Source organism: Castor canadensis, chromosome 4 (genome assembly GCF_047511655.1).
Source record: "Castor canadensis chromosome 4, mCasCan1.hap1v2, whole genome shotgun sequence".
Lineage (NCBI taxonomy): Eukaryota > Metazoa > Chordata > Mammalia > Rodentia > Castoridae > Castor > Castor canadensis.
Window position 1 is genome coordinate 62,569,995 of NC_133389.1, and position 19,545 is coordinate 62,589,539.

At 44.7% G+C, this 19,545-nt stretch overlaps 1 protein-coding gene across 14 annotated transcripts in view; it reads left to right on the top strand.

The window, feature by feature from the left end:
* Positions 1-15,540, top strand: part of Mtcl1 (microtubule crosslinking factor 1) — a 123,468-nt gene extending 107,928 nt beyond the window's left edge. For 3 of the 14 annotated variants that reach the window (XM_074070336.1, XM_074070339.1, XM_074070340.1), the window contains 5 exons: positions 2,354-2,659; positions 4,426-4,457; positions 6,410-7,967; positions 10,755-10,811; positions 13,210-13,349. In XM_074070336.1, the coding sequence (XP_073926437.1) occupies positions 2,354-2,659; positions 4,426-4,457; positions 6,410-7,967; positions 10,755-10,793 (1,935 nt within the window). In that variant the 3' untranslated portion in view covers positions 10,794-10,811; positions 13,210-13,349. Of the gene's footprint in view, positions 1-2,353; positions 2,660-4,425; positions 4,458-6,409; positions 7,968-10,754; positions 10,812-13,209 lie in introns of all 14 variants that reach the window. The other 11 variants (XM_074070329.1, XM_074070333.1, XM_074070330.1 and 8 more) reach the window with 6 other exon arrangements.
* Positions 15,541-19,545: the final 4,005 nt, after the last annotated feature.

A 19,545-nucleotide genomic window follows, 5' to 3' on the forward strand; every position in this document is an offset into this window, starting at 1 on the left:
CATTTTCCACTTCCAGAACACATGTTTCATAGTTGTCCAGTGTCATTACATTCCTATATCGCTTCTACACCACACAAGGCATTTTATGTGATAAATGACTGTGAGAACGTGCTTGAGGTCATGTAACACATCTCATCTATCTCATCCATGACTCCTGTCTCAACCCATGTTTGATTGGGAGTAGTTAACTTTCATGGAGGCACACTACATTGGTCTTTAGAATTGTTAAGTTCCCAGTTAACAGTCGCGGTGTCCCTCACCTGCTGCTATACTTGCTGTACTTACAGAGCTAAAAAGGAAAGTTCGTGCGTCATCCATTCTCCTTCCAGTAATTTTCTTAAATCAACTGCTCTACCACCTAAAAGGTTTTTTTCTTTTGACCAGTCTGGATAAGGTGACACTCTTGAGGGTTTATTGTGTCCTGTGTTATTTGAAATGCAAATCTGTTAGATTTCTTATTTGCATAAAAAGTTGTTCTGTTGCAAGGTTGCAAGTACAGTAGGTTCACTGCCCTGGAAGCTCTCTCTGTTTAGGACCCATTATTTTATTACAACACCGCAGAGGCATCTCAGCTGTAGAGACCTCCAGCTACAACCACTCCAGTGCATTTTTAGGAAACCTAACCCTTAGCAGCTTTAGTGCAAGCTGCTCCTGACTGCCTGGATTTATTTTTAAAATCCCACTTTACTTAGAATGCGCTTGTTCATAGCTCTCCTCTTTAGTCATTCTTTCTCCCACTTCACACATACCCGCAATGCACATTTACAGCTACCAATGTGATTCTTGCATTTTAATTCCTTGCCCAAAATAGCTTGGAGATGATCACGTGTTGAAACTAAACTGTGCTGACATGAGTTAGAACATAATAAAAAGCTTTCCTTTTTATATTTTTTAAGTAAAGCCTTTAGCATCTTTAAGAGAACTATAAAGAACTGTGTCATCAGGGAGGGGGAGTAGAGAGCAGACGGGCTGAGCTAAAACCTAGAGTGATTTGCTTGTTCCCTAATTTTATTGTGAACCTGCCTTAAAAGCTAACATCTAAGCTCTGGCTGCTATAATCTCCATCTTCCTCATAAAATAAAAAGAATACTCTGAAACATTTGTTCTACCACCTCCAAAATTACTAAAAATGAGTGAAAGTCCTTTTGTCCTCATTATCTTTCTTGTCTTTTTTTCTGGTGGCTCATAGGCCATACTTAGTCTACTTGTGGATGAAGGCTCCAGTTAAGAACACTAAGATGCAGTTTGTAAGGATGCTGTCTTAAAACTTATCCATTTGCATTTGAGGGAATTTTAGAATTTCCTGGCATCCCTGTCTCCCCCTGCACTTGGAGACTGAAAATCTTTACTTGGCCACCCTTAAGGTCACATCTAAATCCCACTTTTAGCATTCCGATGATTCACTCTACTTCAAGAGAGCAGTCAATCTAGGCAAGTGTGTGAGCTTGTCACCTGGTGAAGAGCTCACTAGAGATTTGGAGGTGGAAATAGCTTCAGGTCTTAATTACGCTTTTTGTGTGTTTAGGAAGTGAGACAGTGAGGAAGATGGGGAGGCTGGAGAGGAACCTAATGAACCACTTCTTGGCAGTCCCAGCAGTCCCTTGTGATTTTTCTTCTTTTAGTGTTGTGAAAGAGGCAAGAAGGGCACTTCTCTTTGTGCCCCTGGCCCAGGGAGCTTCATATTAGCCAGTCCTTTCTGGACACCAGCTGCCTGTTCACCTATCTGTATATTTACAGAGAGGGAAACAAAGCTGGGCAGAAGTGGGGACTTATCCCTGCCAGCAAACCAGCAAGCCATACATAAATCCACAGCTCTGGGTCAGGTCTTCTGACTCCAGGTATCTGATCACCAAATCAGGTCTTGTTCTTCTCAGTCATGCAATCTTGAGTTCCCTTTGCAGCTAAGTTTTAATCCCCTCAAGCAAAGTTTCAGTTGTTTTTAACATTAAATGGTTACAACCCAGCTTGATCTCTTGGGTTGTGTGCCTGAAGTTCCTAATAGCTAACCACATTACATTTTAAAAATATAATTTCCCTGGAGTACAGTACTCAAAGATACAAACAAAGGCATAGACGTAACAATAAAAATGAAGAAAAAAACCCTAAAAAACATGATATGACAAACAGTTAGCTATATTTGTATGTGGCAAATGCAGATTTTTTTTTTTTTAAAAAGCATTTGTTAAGGCAGTGCTACATTTTGAAATCAAGGTCAAAATTTGAGAACATGTGTTTCTCACCAAGTCCTTCAGATTCAACCACATGTCATTCCACAGAGTAGAGAAAGAGTGGTTTTAGGAAGACCATCAGATAGAAAGGGACATTAATTATTTCTATTCTGAAAACTCTGAAGTTGCAGAAAGAGACCACTCCCCAAAGAAGTGGCAGTTTCCTCTGCGATCAAAAAGAAGGCAACATCTGCCCCTTCCCCCATCAGGGAAGTCTCCGTGTGTCCCGTCCTGTGTCCATGTGGCCCTGTATGGACACCGACTCTGTTCCATACGAAGATCGGCCACTTTCCAAGCTGAAAGAGTCTGACAGGTGTTCAGCCAGTGAGAACCTCTACTTGGATGCCTTGTCACTGGACGAGGAGCCAGAGGAGCCAGAGGAGCCGCCACCTTGCAGGCCTGAGAGGGACCTCCGGAACTGCCTGCTCGAGGTCAGCCTGGGTTGTGTTCACTTTAGTCGCCCTCTGCAGGTTCCTGTGGCAGCCTGGGAATTGAGTGAAAATGAAATCTTCTCACTGCTGAGGGTTTTGCTTAGTGGCCCTGACCCTAACTTACCATCTTATGTAATCTGTGCTCAGTTTAACTTTGCCACCTTGTTTTGAGCTTAGAAACACTGAACTAGTGTCCTGTGTAAAATAAAACTCTCAAGAGTGAACGTTTTCAAAAAAAGCACAAGAGGAAGTAAATAATTCTGGGAAGTGTGCATTTTCAACTTTTCTCAAAATCATAGTATTGTTTTCTGATTCTAGAACATTATTATTGAAGAAATTTCCTAATATTTGGAAGTAGCAAATATTGCTAAACAATAACATGCCATGAATATCTAGGGCAAGGGGGAAAAACCCAACAATAGAAACCAGATATAAATTAGAGTACCAAATGGGGGAGTTGAGCTATGTACTGAAATTTCCATGGCACTGTATTTCTTACTTTTTTCTGGTTATATTAAAAAAAAAACAAAACCTTATCTTGAAGATTGATATTAGGAATCATTATCTGTGAATTCACTTGAAGTTGCTGCACCTTCATTTGGTCTCCCATACACTTAATACTTAGAAGAGTTCATATCAGATATGCTGTTAAAACATGGGGAAATGGTACAGGTCGAATGTCCCTTATTTGAAATGCTGGAATGCGGATGGGTTCAATCTTATTATTTTTACAGAGTTTGGGATATCTGCATATACATAATAAGATATCTTGGATACTCAAATAAAACACAGAAGTCATTTATGTTTTATATGTACCTCGTACACATGGCCTAAAGATAATTTTATTCGTATGTTTAATAAATTTGAGCATAAAACAAATGTTGGGACTCAGGGTGTTTCAGATTTTGGAGCCCTTTGGATTTTGGACTTTGAAGTTATGGGCCACTTCACCTGTTCTTCAGCCACAACAGTGAGGTCAAGTGCCTCGTCTTTAGCAACACATATCAGGTTGGAGGGCATCATCACAGTTCCTCTCTGTTGCATCTATGGGCAATCTCGTGTGGTCCGGTGTCAGAGCAGAGAGGATGTGCGGCTGGAATAGGAACACTGTCCTAGTTCCAACTGTGTGGTGGCTGGGGCCGCCCTACCCATCTGCATGGCAGAGACTAGGGCAGGCTCACTCGGGAAGTATATTGCCCTTCCTTTATTATCACAGGCTTGCTTCTTCAAAACCTTGTGGGCAAGAGTATTTTCTCAATAGACAGCTTTGTGTTTGTGTTGTTCTCTGGCAACTTGCACAGCAACCTGCATAGCAAGATTTGGACTAATGGACATCTCCTAACTCGCTCTGCCACCCTCCATCTCCCCTTTCCCACCCCGCCCCCAACCCACATTCATACTGAGACTTATTCAGGTCATTGCAAGAGTCAACTCAAATCCATGCGGTTGGGAGGTCCTTTGGGGAAGCACAGAAATGCCACTTTCTCCATGACAAGTTTATAGCCAGCTTCTTTCCCTCACACAGGCCCCTCCCTGAACTGCCAAAGCTCTAAACCCCTCATTATGCTGTGGAGTCTGCTTTTATTAATGGATGTCAAAGAACTTAGGAGTAGGAGCACTCCTGACCAACACCTGGCCTCAGTGTACATTATAAATGGCATGCATCTTCCCAGGGACAGTAGAGCGAAGCAAATCACTTTAGCATAGTCAAGGCTCATAGGCAACCAAAATTCATTGAGTCAGATGAACTTGTTTCTTCTTTGCAGGAAGAAGAAAATCACAAGGGAAATCTTCAAAGGTAAGTAAGATGGATGAAAATACAGATTACTAATATAAACATCAGTTTTTAAAATTCCATCTTCTTGATGCAGTCTTACACTTAACTGTAAGTAGTCACTTTTTTATTACTAACTTTATAAATTTGTTATTTTTGAGGATTGGCAACAACAAGGCAACACATGCTGTGTTTGTGTGTACATTAGATTTATGGTAGGACCTTTCCAGTTTCAGTTGCATTGTACGTACACAGTACTGCTTGAGTCTGATAATATAGTCTTTGAAAAGTCTGTGGAAAACTCTTTTCTCTTGATATGAGAGACATTTTATATACTAATTATTTGAAAGTTCTACTAGGAGGATTTACTAAAAATGTTCCCTGGCAGTAATCCCTAAAGAAAATCCATAGTGGTTGATGGTGCTGGTGTTAGTTACAAACCAATTTACTCCTTGCCAGTCTCACTTTCTCTGGTTTTAACTTCTTTCCTCTGTAGTTTCAACTACATGAAACTTCTCAGGCAGATTACCATTTTCAGTTCTTCTCATGCTTGATTTTCTCATGAACTTGTAGTGTGTGGATGACCATCTTCCCATTCTGCTGTCAGATCCATGCAGCCCATATAGGTGCTGGGGTATGTTTCTGTCCTTTGCTCTGTCTTCTCTGATCATTCCTTGGACAGTGTAGAGCAGCACTTGGGGGCTCGAGCCTCAGAGCCAAACTGCCTGGGTTCTGATCACTTTTGCCTCTTACTAGCCCCATTACTTTGGGTTGCTTTGGGCCTCAGTTTCCTTATCTGTAAATAGGAGGGCTTTGGAAAATTTTTGCAGCCTGCATGTTTCAATACACATGAGACAAAGCAGTGCCTGGCCCAGGAGAAGATTCCAGTTCATTGAGGTTCTGTCTCCTGTCAGTGGGCACAGCCAGCCCCCAGCCTCCCTCCTGACCACTTATTTACTCTGGTGGGTTGACAAGCTGCCCAACACTCTAGCCACCTCTAGGCTTGGCAGATGTGCATTTGAGCATCTCCCTAGTAGCTATGGGCCCCTGGAAGGCACTCAGTGAATTTGTGTCAAGTTGAAATCTATGGAGTTAAAGTGCTCACTTTGAGGTGTCCACATCCAACCGCATGTCTGTCAGGTGGCAGCTTACTAAACATTGATGTTGTTTTGACTCACCTGTCTTCACCCTTCAGTTGTATTCTTGTGTCTGGGGGAGTTTTCCTCCGACTTGGGACATGAAGGAGGAACACAAACTAACAATCATAAAGGATTAGCCATAAAGAAGAGGGCAGAGAAGAAAGGGGAATGAACCTCACTAGTGAATTTGGTTAGGGCCAGATAGAGTTTTTATTTGATGTGTTTGAAAGATGTGTGCCAATCTGATTATGATTTCCATTCTCTTTCCCTTCTTTCTCTTGTATCTTCCAAGTGGGTTTTGGAGGTTGTTAGCACTGTGAGTTAATAGAGGTCAGACTGTTTGGGTGAACAGAGATTTAGATTATAGCTATTTCACTGCATTCTCTCTCCCACATACATTAGCTCATTATAGATAGGGGTGGGGATGGATGGGGATTCATCTCTGCTGGATGTGGGAGCTTGTGAGAAATTGGCACTCAGTAAGTCACACACAATAGTGTGTCATTAAAGCCTCTAACTGTGGATGGAGAGGCCAAGCTATACTCTGGAATGAGCTGTGACTGCAGGATAGCCCACCCTTCTAGTTGTTTCCATGGTAGTAAGGGGTGGCTATATTAAATTATAACCAGTGCAAGGCTGCAGGGACAACTCCAGAGCCATAAAAAAATCCAAGAAATATCTGCAGGGCGAGTTGTGAGTAGACAAACGTCAAGCAGCTGAGGTTGGGGGCAGGGGTCACCTTTGTGGGTATATCTCATGCAGAGCAGGGTAGGACACAGGTGCTATAGGTGGGGTTTCCTACTAGCTGCTAACACCCTCTGCTTTCTGCCTTTCCAGAGCTGTGTCTGTATCCTGCATGTCCGAGTTCCAGCGCCTGATAGACGTCTCTCCCTTCCTACCTGAGAAGGGCCTGCCATCTGCCAGCAGCAAGGAGGATGTCACTCCGCCCCTGTCTCCTGATGACCTGAAGTACATCGAGGAGTTCAACAGCAAGAGCTGGGATTACACGCCCCCAAGGGCTGGGACCGAGAGGCCTCCAGACCTCTGGGCAGACAGGACTGAGGTGGGGCGGGCAGGGCATGAGGCCACCACAGAGCCTTTCCCTGACTCATCCTGGTATTTGACCACGAGTGTCACCATGACCACAGACACTATGACCAGCCCAGAGCACTGCCAGAAGCTGCCACTGCGGAGCCATGTCCTCACTGAGCAGTCTGGGGTTCGCGTGTTGCATAGCCCACCTGCTGTACGCAGGGTGGACAGCATTGTACCGGTAGGCAATGAGGGTAGGAGCTGGCTGGACTCTGAGGGTCCCTTTCCCCAAAGCAGAGCCAGAGGGAGCCTGGGAGATGCTAGGGGAGGGCACCCAGAGCCCATGCTCAGCAGGTGGCCTTGTGCCCCTTCCAGACATCCCCGAGACTATGTGGAAGGGGCTCTCCGGCCCCTCGATGGCCCCTTCTGCCCCTCCCTCAAGTTTGCCTCCCCGTTGCACAGCCTAGATATGTCTAAGAACATGAGTGATGATATGAAGGAGGTGGCCTTCTCTGTCAGGAATGCCATCTGCACTGGTCCCACCGAGCCACAAGTCAGGGACATGGCCTGCCAGACCAATGGGTCCCGGACAGCAGGAACACAGACTGTCCAGACCATCAGCGTGGGCCTGCAGACAGAAGCCTTGCGTGGCATCACCAGCAGCCCCCACAAGTGTCTCACACCAAAGGCTGGGGGTGGCACTACACCTGTGTCTTCTCCTTCCCGCAGCCTCAGGAGCAGGCAGGTGGCCCCTGCCATCGAGAAGGTACAGGCCAAGTTTGAACGCACTTGCTGCTCCCCCAAGTTTGGCTCTCCTAAGCTACAGAGGAAGCCCCTCTCCAAAACTGAGCAGCCAAACAGCAAGGCCTCACCAGGGCTGGCCCTGAAAGGGTACAGTGAGTCGGCCTGGGCCCGCTCTACCACCACAAGGGAGAGCCCTGTGCACACCACCATCAATGATGGCCTCTCCAGCCTCTTCAATATTATTGACCACAGCCCTGTGGTGCAGGACCCCTTCCAGAAGGGTGTGTGGGCAGGGAGTCGGTCTCGCTCAGCAGAACCCCGACAGGAGCTGGGCCCAGGCCAGGAAACAGGCACCAGTTCACGAGGACGGTCACCTAGCCCTCTTGGCTTGGGCTCAGAGACGTGCAGGGAAGATGGGGGAGATGGCACGCCAGTGAGGCAGGACTTGTCTGCTCCCCCTGGCTACACGCTTACCGAGAGTGTTGCCCGGATCCTTAACAAGAAGCTGCTGGAGCATGCCTTAAAGGAGGGGAGGAGACAGGGCACCCACGGCACCCCCAGTCTTACCAGCGACAGCCACATTGGAGACATGGCCACAGCTGAACCAGGGCCCATGGAGGTAAAGAATGCTGAGTGGCCCCATCCTTTCATGCCAGCTCCTCATTTAGCTGCCTGCATGTGGAAACCCGGGGTGGAAACTGGGTAGTGATTTTAGGAATCTCTGTCTACCATTGTTTGTTGTGTCCTGGGGAGGGGTGGGGTGCATGGGAGAATGAGATAGGCAGAAACACCAATCCTGAACATCCTATGAAGACAATGTCATTTTACTGTCCTCAGAAATCATTGAGGATACGATTTGATTCAGGCTCTGTCCTCTTGTCTTAGTAATTATGTTTATCTGTTATGTGAGCTTTGCCCCTGGGGGGCATAAATTGTCCTCTTTCTGTATGATTTGGAGCATGTGTGAAAACTGCGTGCGTGCGCGTGCACGTGTGTGTGTGTGTGTGTGTGTGCGCGCGTGTGTGTATGAAAACAGCACACAGGTGAAAACTGCGCGTGTGTGGACTGTGAATGTCAGGGTTTTCCCATGCCATAGGCAGTTTACCTGTGGCAGGACTCAAGGTGAGTTGGAGAACATTTGGACCCCATGACTAGAGCATGTCTTTCATCAGGAACTCTGCGGGCTGCATTCGGATTTCCTGGCTGGCCTTAGTACAAGTGCAGATCAGCAGTCTGTCATTATAAATCACCCTCTTTGTGTTGGTAAATCCCCCCTTGCCATAAAACCAGGTGAAACAAATGAATAAAATCAAAAATATTGCCTTAAACAATATGACGATGATGACTGTCCTCTGACATTCACAAACCAGTCATCCTCGAATTCTGTTTTGTTACGCATTTTTGTACCACACCACCATTAAAAAAAGAATCCAGTTTCTACACCAAGAATGGCCCCAATTAATAAAGTTCAGTGACAATGCCAGTGGGGATACTGGCTTTGCCGTGCTTGCAGCACTGAAAGGACAGCAAGTAGTCAGGCTGTGACACTGACCAGTAAACGAGACTCATCAGGAGCTTAGATGAGCACACGACACAGGAACATTCTCTAAGCCTTGCATGCTGGCCTAGAGCCATGGTCAGGAGAAGGAAGATAGCATTAGGGCCACCGCGGGGCCACCCCGCCACTTTCTCAACACCACCAGGCAGCCTTGGCTTTGGGAGTGAGGAGAGGAGGAAGGTAAATTTCTTGGGTCACCTGACTCACATTTCCCATGAGAGACAAATGGTGGTAAGATTCCCAGTCCAGCCCACCAACCAATATTTAACTGAAAATACAGAGGTTAAATCTGAACTAGTTCAAAGCCTGTTGAATTGCCAATGAGCTACAGATATAGCAATTCTGTATGGTTCAACCTAATACAACCAATGATGGCATGTGGACTAGTGTTCCAAAGATCTGAGATTTGGTGAGAAAGACCTTTATACCTCACTGAAGACAAAGCTGCTGGGTAAGTGTTCTCAATTAACAACTGGCTGGTGTTCTCATCCCTAGCCTTCTGGAGCGCTCAGGTGAGTACATGTGGCTTGGGGAAGTAGGTGTCTATTTGTATGTGAATACCCTGTCTCCTTAGGGCTTTGGAGGAATCAGTTAAAACCAGAGCTTTGTCTTAAAGCATTATTAACACTCTGGGTCTGTAGTGTTTTCGTCTCTTTCTTTCTTTTTTTTTTTTTTTTTGTTGTTGTTGTGGTACTAGAGATTGGGCCTAGGTCCTTCCTTATGCTAGGCAAGTGCTCTACCGCTTGATCTATGCCTCCAGCCCTGTGTCTATAGGAACCAAAAAAGCTTTGAACAACTGACAGTGAGAATTTCACACAATCTGTGGTAATATAGAGAAAATCGTTCACTGACAGTCTCAGCGCTATGTCATGAAAATGATCACGTTGTAAAGCTGCCCTCCTCCCTTTGTCCTTTGTAAAGCATGTGTTTAGGTTTTTCCCTCTTGTGTTTGCTACCAAGTGAGATGATTATCTGGGAGCACAGAGAGTTTCAGAGCTTAACACCTGCACAGAAACTCACTGGCAGTGTCTCTGTGCCATGGGGGTCTTCTTTCCTTTTCTGTCAGAAATTAGCTTGTGTAGATTCCAGCAGAATTACTCCATTTGAATTGACTAAATGTGTTACAGCCATGGGAAACCCCTTCCTGCCTCCCATGAATTCCGCAGCAGTTCTAGCCCTTCATTCCAAAACCACCAAAACAACTTCTGGTCTCCTAGGCCCCACAAGCACCTGTGTGGAATCTGTCCTGATCATTTGCTTGGAGACCTTGACACCCTAATGACCTGAGAGGCAGGAAATGTCTTTTTTCACTCACTCTTATCCCACCAACATCTCTGGCCTCTTTTTCTCTGGAGGCCATGGCACAGTGCAGCAGTACAGAGAGCAGCTGTGTGTGAGGAGTGAAGACTGTTGACAGAAGCTGGCCCCTCCCATATCTGAGTGGGAAATGAGCACAAGCAGCAGGAGCTTCATGGTTGTGACCAGAACAACCCCAGTTGCAGAATGGCCTCTGTTTCCACACAACAGTCATGCGGCTTCCGTCTCCCTTTGCTGATGGCTGGTGGAGAGTTCAGTGCTACGGGTGGCTCTGGAAGAGTGGGAACAGCAAGGGAGACCCACAGCTCCTTGTCGTGGTTTCTTCTTTGCTCTGTGGCAGGTGGCAGAGGACAGGCCTGTGAGCTGAATGCCACAGCCACCTCCCCACACCCACCTGGGAGTGAATGTGAAGGACCTCAGTTCTCTCCTGGTGTCACCTCTGTCACCATGCTTATTGACTAAACTTGTACTGATCTCCTGTTTAAAACACACTTTCCAACCCACTTGCTTTTCTCTTCTTTCTCTGTCCAGAACCAAACTGTCTTACTAACTGCCCCGTGGGGACTCTAGCCCTGCCCGCCTCACGCTGTAAGTGCCTTCTCCAGCTATCCAGAGAGTTATGTGTGTAATTTGCGTTTCTCATGCCTGACACCTGACACTTGTTACCATGAAGTCCCTCACTCATCCTGGGAGCAGACTGGTCAACCTGGGCATCCCCATTTGCCCCACTCGAGGGCTGACCGCTTTGTAGGAAGAAAGGTTCTCGGGTTATAAACACTCTACTGAGAACTGGCCTTTCTTGTGGAGTTTATAGCCAGAATGCTTTCCAGGAAAGAGAGGTTGGCCTGGATGGGATGTCTCAGGTATAGGGTCTTGCCTGAGGGATCTTTGAGTCCAGCTTTGGTCAGCCCTGTAGCCCCAGCCACCCATCCCTGCTCACTGGCATTAGGTCACCTATGCATTTGCCATATGTTGGAGTGAGGTGTAGCTGTGATGAGCTGACTCTTTTCTAATTTTTTTTTTTCAAACAATCACACCACACAGAATAACCCCAAATGGGTCTTGTTCCAAATGAGACCACAGGTGCTTGGTAATTGTTGAATGAATAGACAACAAAGCCATCCCCACTCTTAAGTATTTTGAAGTCCTGAGAATAGCCTTTGGAGCCTGAATCTAATGAAGCACATGAGACACTTCCCTTCCAATCAAGGATAGTCACCACACACCTCATCCTCTTGCCTTAACCCAAAGTTAAGTACAGAAGTAGAGTTAGCTGTCAGAGAGAAAAGATGGCCAAGACAGTGTGGGGAAAGCCATTTCTATGACACATGTTACAAGGGCAGCATCTCAGGACCAACAGGGGCCACCACAGGGAAAGGTTCTTTCCCTTGACCTCACGGCCACATGACTGGCATGACACTAGTGAAGAGGTGGTGCCACAGAGTCTCCTGAGAAGCATTCAGCCAGGTGGGAGCAAAGGCTAAATAAACCTGTAGCAGCCTCACCAAGGCAACATGCACACAGCACTCACTGCACTTACCGTACTGGGAGCAGGGACACACCAGCATCACTTTTCCCAGACCAAGTTCCACAGCCCTGGTGGAGGTGTACAGAGAGGACACCGCATCACCGTGGCTTAGCTTGTATCTCTGTGGCACCTGTGGCATGTTAGCCATATGTACAGTCTAAGTGTCACCATCCCATGAGAAAGTCCTTTACTCATGGAGGCTCCTCCCACAAGGTGCCAGCTTCAATTGAGACAGGTGTCCTGAAGCCCTGAAGTGTTATTCTTTCCTGTGGATCCCACTGGGAGCTAAAGAAACCACCCTGTCCCTTCATCCCACGCCTCTTCCAGAATCCTACACTGTCCTCAGGCTGCACTGGCCACCTTCACACATCCCCTGCTGGGTTCCATCTTCTCCTGTGTGTCATTGCTCTCCTATTCAATGGTCTGTCTCTTTTCCCCTTTCATGGGTCACTTGCTCAGCTGGTTAAACTTTCATTCTGGTCTTTTCCATTGCTTGCCATCTCTTTAAATCCTCGATTCACTTCCTGAGTTTCTTTTGGGTCCCTGTTCTTTCATTCTTGCTGTGCCTTCCATTGCAGTAATTCATCACCTGGGCTCTCTGAGTTAGTGCCATCAGGCTCCATGCTGCATCACTCACTTTCTTCAGGCCATGACTTTCTACATTTCTATATACCTGCAGCATTTCTGGTGTCCTTGTTTCCTAACATGCAGGCGAGGGACAAGTAATTTAATGTTGTTTTAAAACTAAGGTGCCTTGGTAGTGGTTCAGTGTTTTATCTGATCAGTTCTCAGAACATTAGGGTGGCTGGAAAACAGAATCACAACTGCACTCTGATTCCAGTTTGTAAAAATGCTACAATGTTGAATAGTCATTAAAGAAAATAGACCTCAATTAAAATTTCCACCTGCAGCATTTTTTCCACGTTGTGGGAGTTTGTTTAGCCTACTGCCAGTCAGCTTGAAATAAACAGTAGCAGAGTTCATTTTAAGATGAGGTTTATTGCTAATACAGCTGGATGAAATCATAGGTTTCTCTGTGGGCTGCTAGTAGGCTAGGACCTTGATGGACAGTTTCATTGTGACTAAAGAGTCCTTCAAAAGGGCCAGGGAAGGGATTGCCTGGGTGGGACTATGATGAGGTGACACAGCTGCTCTCCCTATCTTCTGTGTGTTCCAGCCCAATTCTGGAGAAGCTCTGTAAGCAGACCCACCTCACTGGTTTGTCTTATTTTGATCATAATTTGATACCTTTCCCATTCATGTCACTGATCATTTGTGTTGAATTCTTTGCTGATCATTTTAAGTTATGCTCCATAAGCAAAATATTCATTCATGTTCAGAAGTTGCCCATTGTCTCTTCCATTTGACTTGCATCTGTTGCAAGGTATGTTGGGGAAATTACCCACTGATGAAATTGCCCATCTGAGTAATGATGTCTCCCCTTTCTTGGCTCCAAAGGAACTACCTTGTTCTGCGCTAGCACCATCCCTAGAGCCCTGCTTCTCCAGGCCCGAGAGACCAGCAAACCGTCGCCCTCCGTCCCGGTGGGCCCCTCCTTACCCCACTGCCTCACAGTCTCAATCACTTGGAGACCCAACATCCTTGGAGGAACACGGTGACGAGGATCCACCAGAGGAGAAGCCACACCTGTGATGCAAGCTTGCATGGATTATCACAGAATAATTCACTGTAATTTGCATAACCACACCATCATCATGAACCAAACTCTGCCCTAAAGGAGAGCTCTAGTTTTCTCAAGGTTGAAGAATGTTTTTTTATTAAAAAATAAAAATAAAAATAAAAACAGCTGCTGAATGTTCAACCTGTGAAACAGATGTTTCTAGAATGAAACAGTAAATGTGCCTGTAATAACTTAATTTTTTCACAGCTCAGAAAACTATTTTTGTCTCCATCTTTTTTACATACAATATATTAAACAAAAAGGTGAATAAGGTATAGATTTAAAATATAAGAGTTTTAAAAAAAGGACATTTAAAGAGATTCTGAACACCCTCGCTCTCAATCCTGACTGCCTCTTTGTTATATTTGCACTGTTCCATTTTAGTTGGATTTATCTCCATGTTGAATTTAGAGTGTTTTAAGTTAATTTTATTTTGTCAGTGTTAATGATTTTGTAGGAATTTTTTTAAAGTGCTTCAGGCTGTCTAACTCAGTGAACTTTTTGTAGTAGAAATACATGAAGCCAGTAGACGAGGAACGTTCTGTCAACTGGAGGGGTACAGGTCAACATTTTTTGAAAAAGTACAGAGTCCTCAGATGGGCATAGGAAATTCACTGTGTGATCCACATGTTTCGCCCAGCCGCATGTCTTTGGGTACATGTACATACGCCGCTCTGTCCTCGCCCTTTCCTATGTGTACATTGGTCTGGTTCACTGTAATGTGTCGTGAAGTTCCTTGTACTGTACTATTATTGTTGGTCCCTTGCATCAATGAGACTACAGCAACATTTTTAAATTATTGTTAAAGCATTAACTGGCAATGTACAGAGTTCATTCAACATTTTCTTGTTTAAGGAAAAACACTACAAAAAGTCACGAGGATGCCAAATTGAGACAAATGTTGGTGCCTCGGAGTCTGTATGAGACCATGATGAAGTAGAAATAAAGTCTTTACAAGCTGGCAGTGTGGTCTTGGGCCTCACATTTCGCATGCCCTCCATGCTTCTTAGGCAGTCAAGGGGAACTCAACACTCTGGAGGAGTGAGGGAAGTGGAGGAGATCCTGTGAAGAGACATAGCTAGGCACACGTCCCGTGGGGCTGCACTCCTGCAAACACGATCGTGTTGCAGTCTTACTGGACTCTGTATAATAGTCCAGCTTCATTCTCATTGCAAAAGCCAAAATGAGAGGGCATGATGAGGGCATGAGGAAGCTGGTTCTCTACAAGCCAAATGTCCAGCTCTGACCCTCCACCTAGGAAAGGTGTGGCCAAAGGGTGTAGCAGAAGGGATGCCCTCACACTGATCCACAGCCCAGTCTGTCAGTGTTGCTTGGTGGAGGGGTTTGCAGAGAAATGTGTCCCAAAGAGCATGAAGGAACTATTTCAGGCCAAAGCTTCTGCCTTTAATGTTTCATTAACCCAACAATTTCCTTCTCATCAAGATGAACTAATGAAATGAGTTCTATTCCCAGCATTAGCACAGTTCCACCTTGATAAAATATTTTCAAAAAGCAAGTGTTGGTAAGAATATGAACTTGAAACCCTGTGTACCACTGGTGGAAATGTTAATGGTGCAGCTGCTGTAGAAGACAGCACCGTGGTTCAGCTGTTCCACTTACGGGCATGTACTCCACAAGCTTCAGATGAGAGGCACATACAGATATCTGTGCCCCAGTGCTCACGGCAGCATTATTCCAAAGAGTTCCATCAAGAGGTGAGTGGGTAAACATGGTGTAGTATAAATACACAATGGTATATTACCCAGCCTTAAAAAGAAATCCTGGCCCATGCTACAACATGAATGAACCTTGAACACATCATGAAATGAGCCGGTCACAAAAAAGATAATCATTGTATGATTTCACTTATGGGACTAGACTCTCAAATTTATAGAAACAAAGTAGAATAAAGGTTACTAGAGGAAGGGGAATTAGTGTGTAATGGAGACAGTTTCAGATTCAGGTGTCAAGAAAGTCCTGGAAATGGAGAATAGTGATGGTTGCCCAGCAATGTGCACATACGTGATAACACTGAGCTGTGAAGTTATGATAAATGTTATACATACTTTGCCACAATAAACACTGTTTAATGCAAAAAATAAACACTTCATGAAACCACCCTAGACATAGCTACAAAGTCCCTATCATTGAGTCATTTTAATTTACAGGGGTCCAGGGAGGGTGTGCCTAGTATGCCCAGGACCCTGGATTCTATCTGTAGTATCAAAAAAAAAAAAAAAAAGAAAAACTTTTCTTTTGTGCTTATTCTGCCTGTGAGAAATGCTGAGAGGTGCATCAGCATTATTCCAGTTGGGAGCAACCAGCCAACAAGGAGGGAGGTCGTTGGCTCTCATAGCTGAGAGCCTAGAACCACACCGTCAGGACTCTGCTGACTCCTAACTCTGGTCTCCTCTTGTGGGACTTTATTCTCAGACAAGCATACTGAGAGTTGCTCATGATGGTCACCAGCAGCTCCTATACCAATTCCTAGGGACAAGAATCTCTTACCAGGAACTTCAGCAAAAGCCCAGAGCTTTTCCACTGCTCTGGAGTAAATCACAACTGACTCTGGCTTAAGCCAAATCACAGTGAGTAACTGGCCCAGCAAGGGAAAGTCATGGTGCTGTTAGAATAGAGGGAGGAGGGTGTCTGGAAGACAGAGCTGCATACCACTGTGGGACCCCCAAGATTGCAAGGACAAGCTCTGGCCACCAGGTCTCTTGCTATCTGATTGGAAGAGAGAAAACTACAGGAACAAATGAAATTCAAAAATGGTGTGGTAGAAATTCCAGGTACAGTAGGGCTTGGGTTGGTGCTGGCATGGTGAGTATCATTTCAGGGTGAAGGAGGGAGAGGTAGGGGAGGCATTAATAAGCATGGCTCCATTAGGCAGTGACCCTCTAGCTGGCCTGGTTGCAGAACCTTCCATGAGCAAAGCCACTTCAGTCTCAGTGCCTTGAGAGCCCATCTGGAACTTCTAGCACTTGAGCATATGTATTCTGGAGACTTTTTATTGTGGAGCCACTCAAACTTTCAAAGACTAAGGCAAGACAGTAGCAGGAACTCATTTTCCATTGTCCTGTCCAGATGAGTGCTGTTAGCTCCATGGATCTTGTGTGCCTGCGAAGGTAGGGCAGACACAGGAAGCGTCTGTTCTCATTTCCAGCAGCCACTGTTCATGCACCAGCTGCTTTTATGTCCTAAAGAAAGATGTGGCAGATTCCTCAGTCCAGCAAACAGCCCTGCCCACTGGGGTCCAGCCAGCGCCAGCAGCGCTGAGACATTTCTCATCAAACTGCAGTTAAAGCAGACTGCGATGGCATTTTCCACCCTCTCTTCTTTTCTTCTTACCAAGAGGTGGCTTGCTGTGTGAAGTTTTCAGTATTATGTATCTATTTTTCATGTCTGCACGTGATAATTCTAATTCTTATTTCTTGCATTTTCACTTTTTATTCCTGTAGAATGAATGACCCTATGAGGTTTACAGATACCTAATTTTAGTTTTTAAATTTATTTTATTGAACATATTCAAGGTGTATTTGATGATTTTTTGATATACATTTGTGAAAAGGTTACTGTAATTAAGCAAATTAAAATACCCAGCATCTCACATAATAACCCTCCTCCCTTGGTGGCAAGAGCATTTAAAATTAATCTCTCTTTTTCTGAGACAGGTCCTCACTGTGTTGCGTAGGCCGGCCTGAAACTCACTATATAGCTCAGGCTGGCCTCGAACTCATGATACTTTTTTAGCAAAATCCCAAATACAGCACAATAGCAACTACAGTGTTCATGTTGTACATTAGATCTGAAGCTTTTATTAGACCTGACAGTTATGCAACTGGAAAGTGTAACTACCATTTTCTGTTTTCTAATTAGTTGTTTTTTAAAATTATGGTAAAACACCTGTAACATAAAGTTTACCATTGGAGCCATTTTAAAGTGTGCAATTCAGTGACAGTACACTCACAGTGCTGTGCACACTCTGCAGTCATCTCCCAGAACATGTTACCTCCTGAAGGAAATGCTGCAGGTGTTATGCAGTCACTCTCCCCAGCCCCCAGCACCCATGGGTACTTTCTTCATGGATTTGCCTACTTAGGATATTTCTTATAAGTGGATATTTGTGGCTATTGTGTCCTTTTGTGTCAAAAGTGACAAAAGGAAGGAACTAACTAAAAGCAAGTGAGCTAGAGAACTTATTCAGGTTTTGTCTGAGTTTCAAAAGAAATAATGTGTTCTTTGGTTTTTAAATTTTGATTAAGGAGGGAGAATGGCTCAAGTGTCTCACAAGAGAAAAGAGTGCTAATTTCATGATGGAGACTCAGTTACGGGAGGTTTCCCTGGGGAGGCACCATTTTCTGGGCAGCCTGAACAAGGAAGAGTTGGTGTGAAGTTATGGTGGGGAGGTGGGCATGGGCTTGGTGTGTTTCAGGAAACTAAAAGTCACTGTGGCCGGAGCAAGGTGACTTAGGTCTGGGCCAAGGGGAAGGTCGGGGAGCTTGGAGAGACCCCAGGTTTCCACAGGAAAGGGTATGGGTTTTATTGAAGATGGGAAAACAAAACCAATGATAAATAATGACCAAAGGAGTTCCAGAATGTGATCTGCATTTTTCAAAGATTCCAGTGTTGAAAATGTGAGAAGGGAACAAAACAAGGGCTTTCAAATCAGAGATCATGCCGAGCCAGGTGGCTCCAGAAGGTGGGTTTTCTGAATATGCCACCGCCTCACCAGCGCCAGGCTGGGCGAGCAGGACTGTGCACCCATTGCCTAGGACCCAGAGGCCACACTGCAAACTGCAGAAGCCTTCAGGAACTCCACAGTCCATCCCCATTGTTCAGGTAAAGGCTGAAGGAGCCCTTTTGTTCTTCTGCTGATTCTTAGGCCTATCCATCCTTCCTAACAATGGCCTTGTGCCAAGAAGATACCTCCCATCTAAGCTCCTCTCCCAGTCAGGGTCTCAGGCCTCTGTGTTTGTTTTGTTTGAAAGATGTTTATTAGCATATATTTGTTGTACTGGGGACTTTCATCATCATATTTCCATATATGTTTGCAATGTACCTTGGTTGGATTCATCCCCTCCATCATTCTATCCCCCTCATTCTCACTTAAAATAATTTCAACAGGTTTTTTTGTTCTACTTTCATACAAGTATAAAGAGTATATTGACCATATTCCCCCTCCTTTAAGTTAGGTCTTTCAGTTGGCACTTTTTTTTTGTTTGTTTTCATTCACTTTATTTTTTATTATTATATTATTGTTGTACTAGGGGTTCATTTAACATTTACAAATATATCTTTCTTACAATATATCTTAGTTAGATTCACTCTTCCCACCATTCTCCATTATCTCCTCCTCCTCTTATTCTTAGAATAGTTTCAACAGGTCTCATTTTTCCATTTTCAAACAGGAGTACATAATATTCCACTATATTCACCTTCCCACACCCTTTCCTTACATTCCCTCCACCACTGGTACCAATCCCCAGAAAAGACCTGTTTTACCTTCGTGTCCTCCATTTTTGAAAAAAATAAAAGGCATTTTGTTTGTTTAGGATATCTATAAAGAAAGTTTCCTTATAACATTTCCATGTATATATGTATTGTGTCCCGAATTGGTTCATCCCCTCCGTTTTTCTCCTTTCTATCTTAGTCCTCTTCTTATGGTGATTTCAGTAGGTTTTAAAATAGTATATTCATTCTTGTATAGAAAGTACATTACCCAAATTCACCTTCTTTACTTCCTTCTTTTACCCTCCTCCTCCCATTAGTTCACTCCCATTAGCATGACCTGTGTTTCATTCTTTTCCTGCATTGTTTAGGTGTCTGTTCATTGTTCAGTGGGATATTTGCCATGGTATTATACCTGTACTTAAGGCAATGTAACCCCCTCCACTGCACTTCCTCACCCTTTCCCCCATCCTGTGTTGCTTAACAGTTTTCAGCATGTTTTCTTGTGTCTTGTTCCCACACAGATTTGATGTACTTCATTATTATTCTTGATCTTTCTTTCCTCCTTCCTTGATTTCCTCTACCAGTCCCACTTTTGGATCCATGTTCTGTATATATTTCTATGTATTTATAGTATTGCTTGTATTTGTATGGGGCCTATA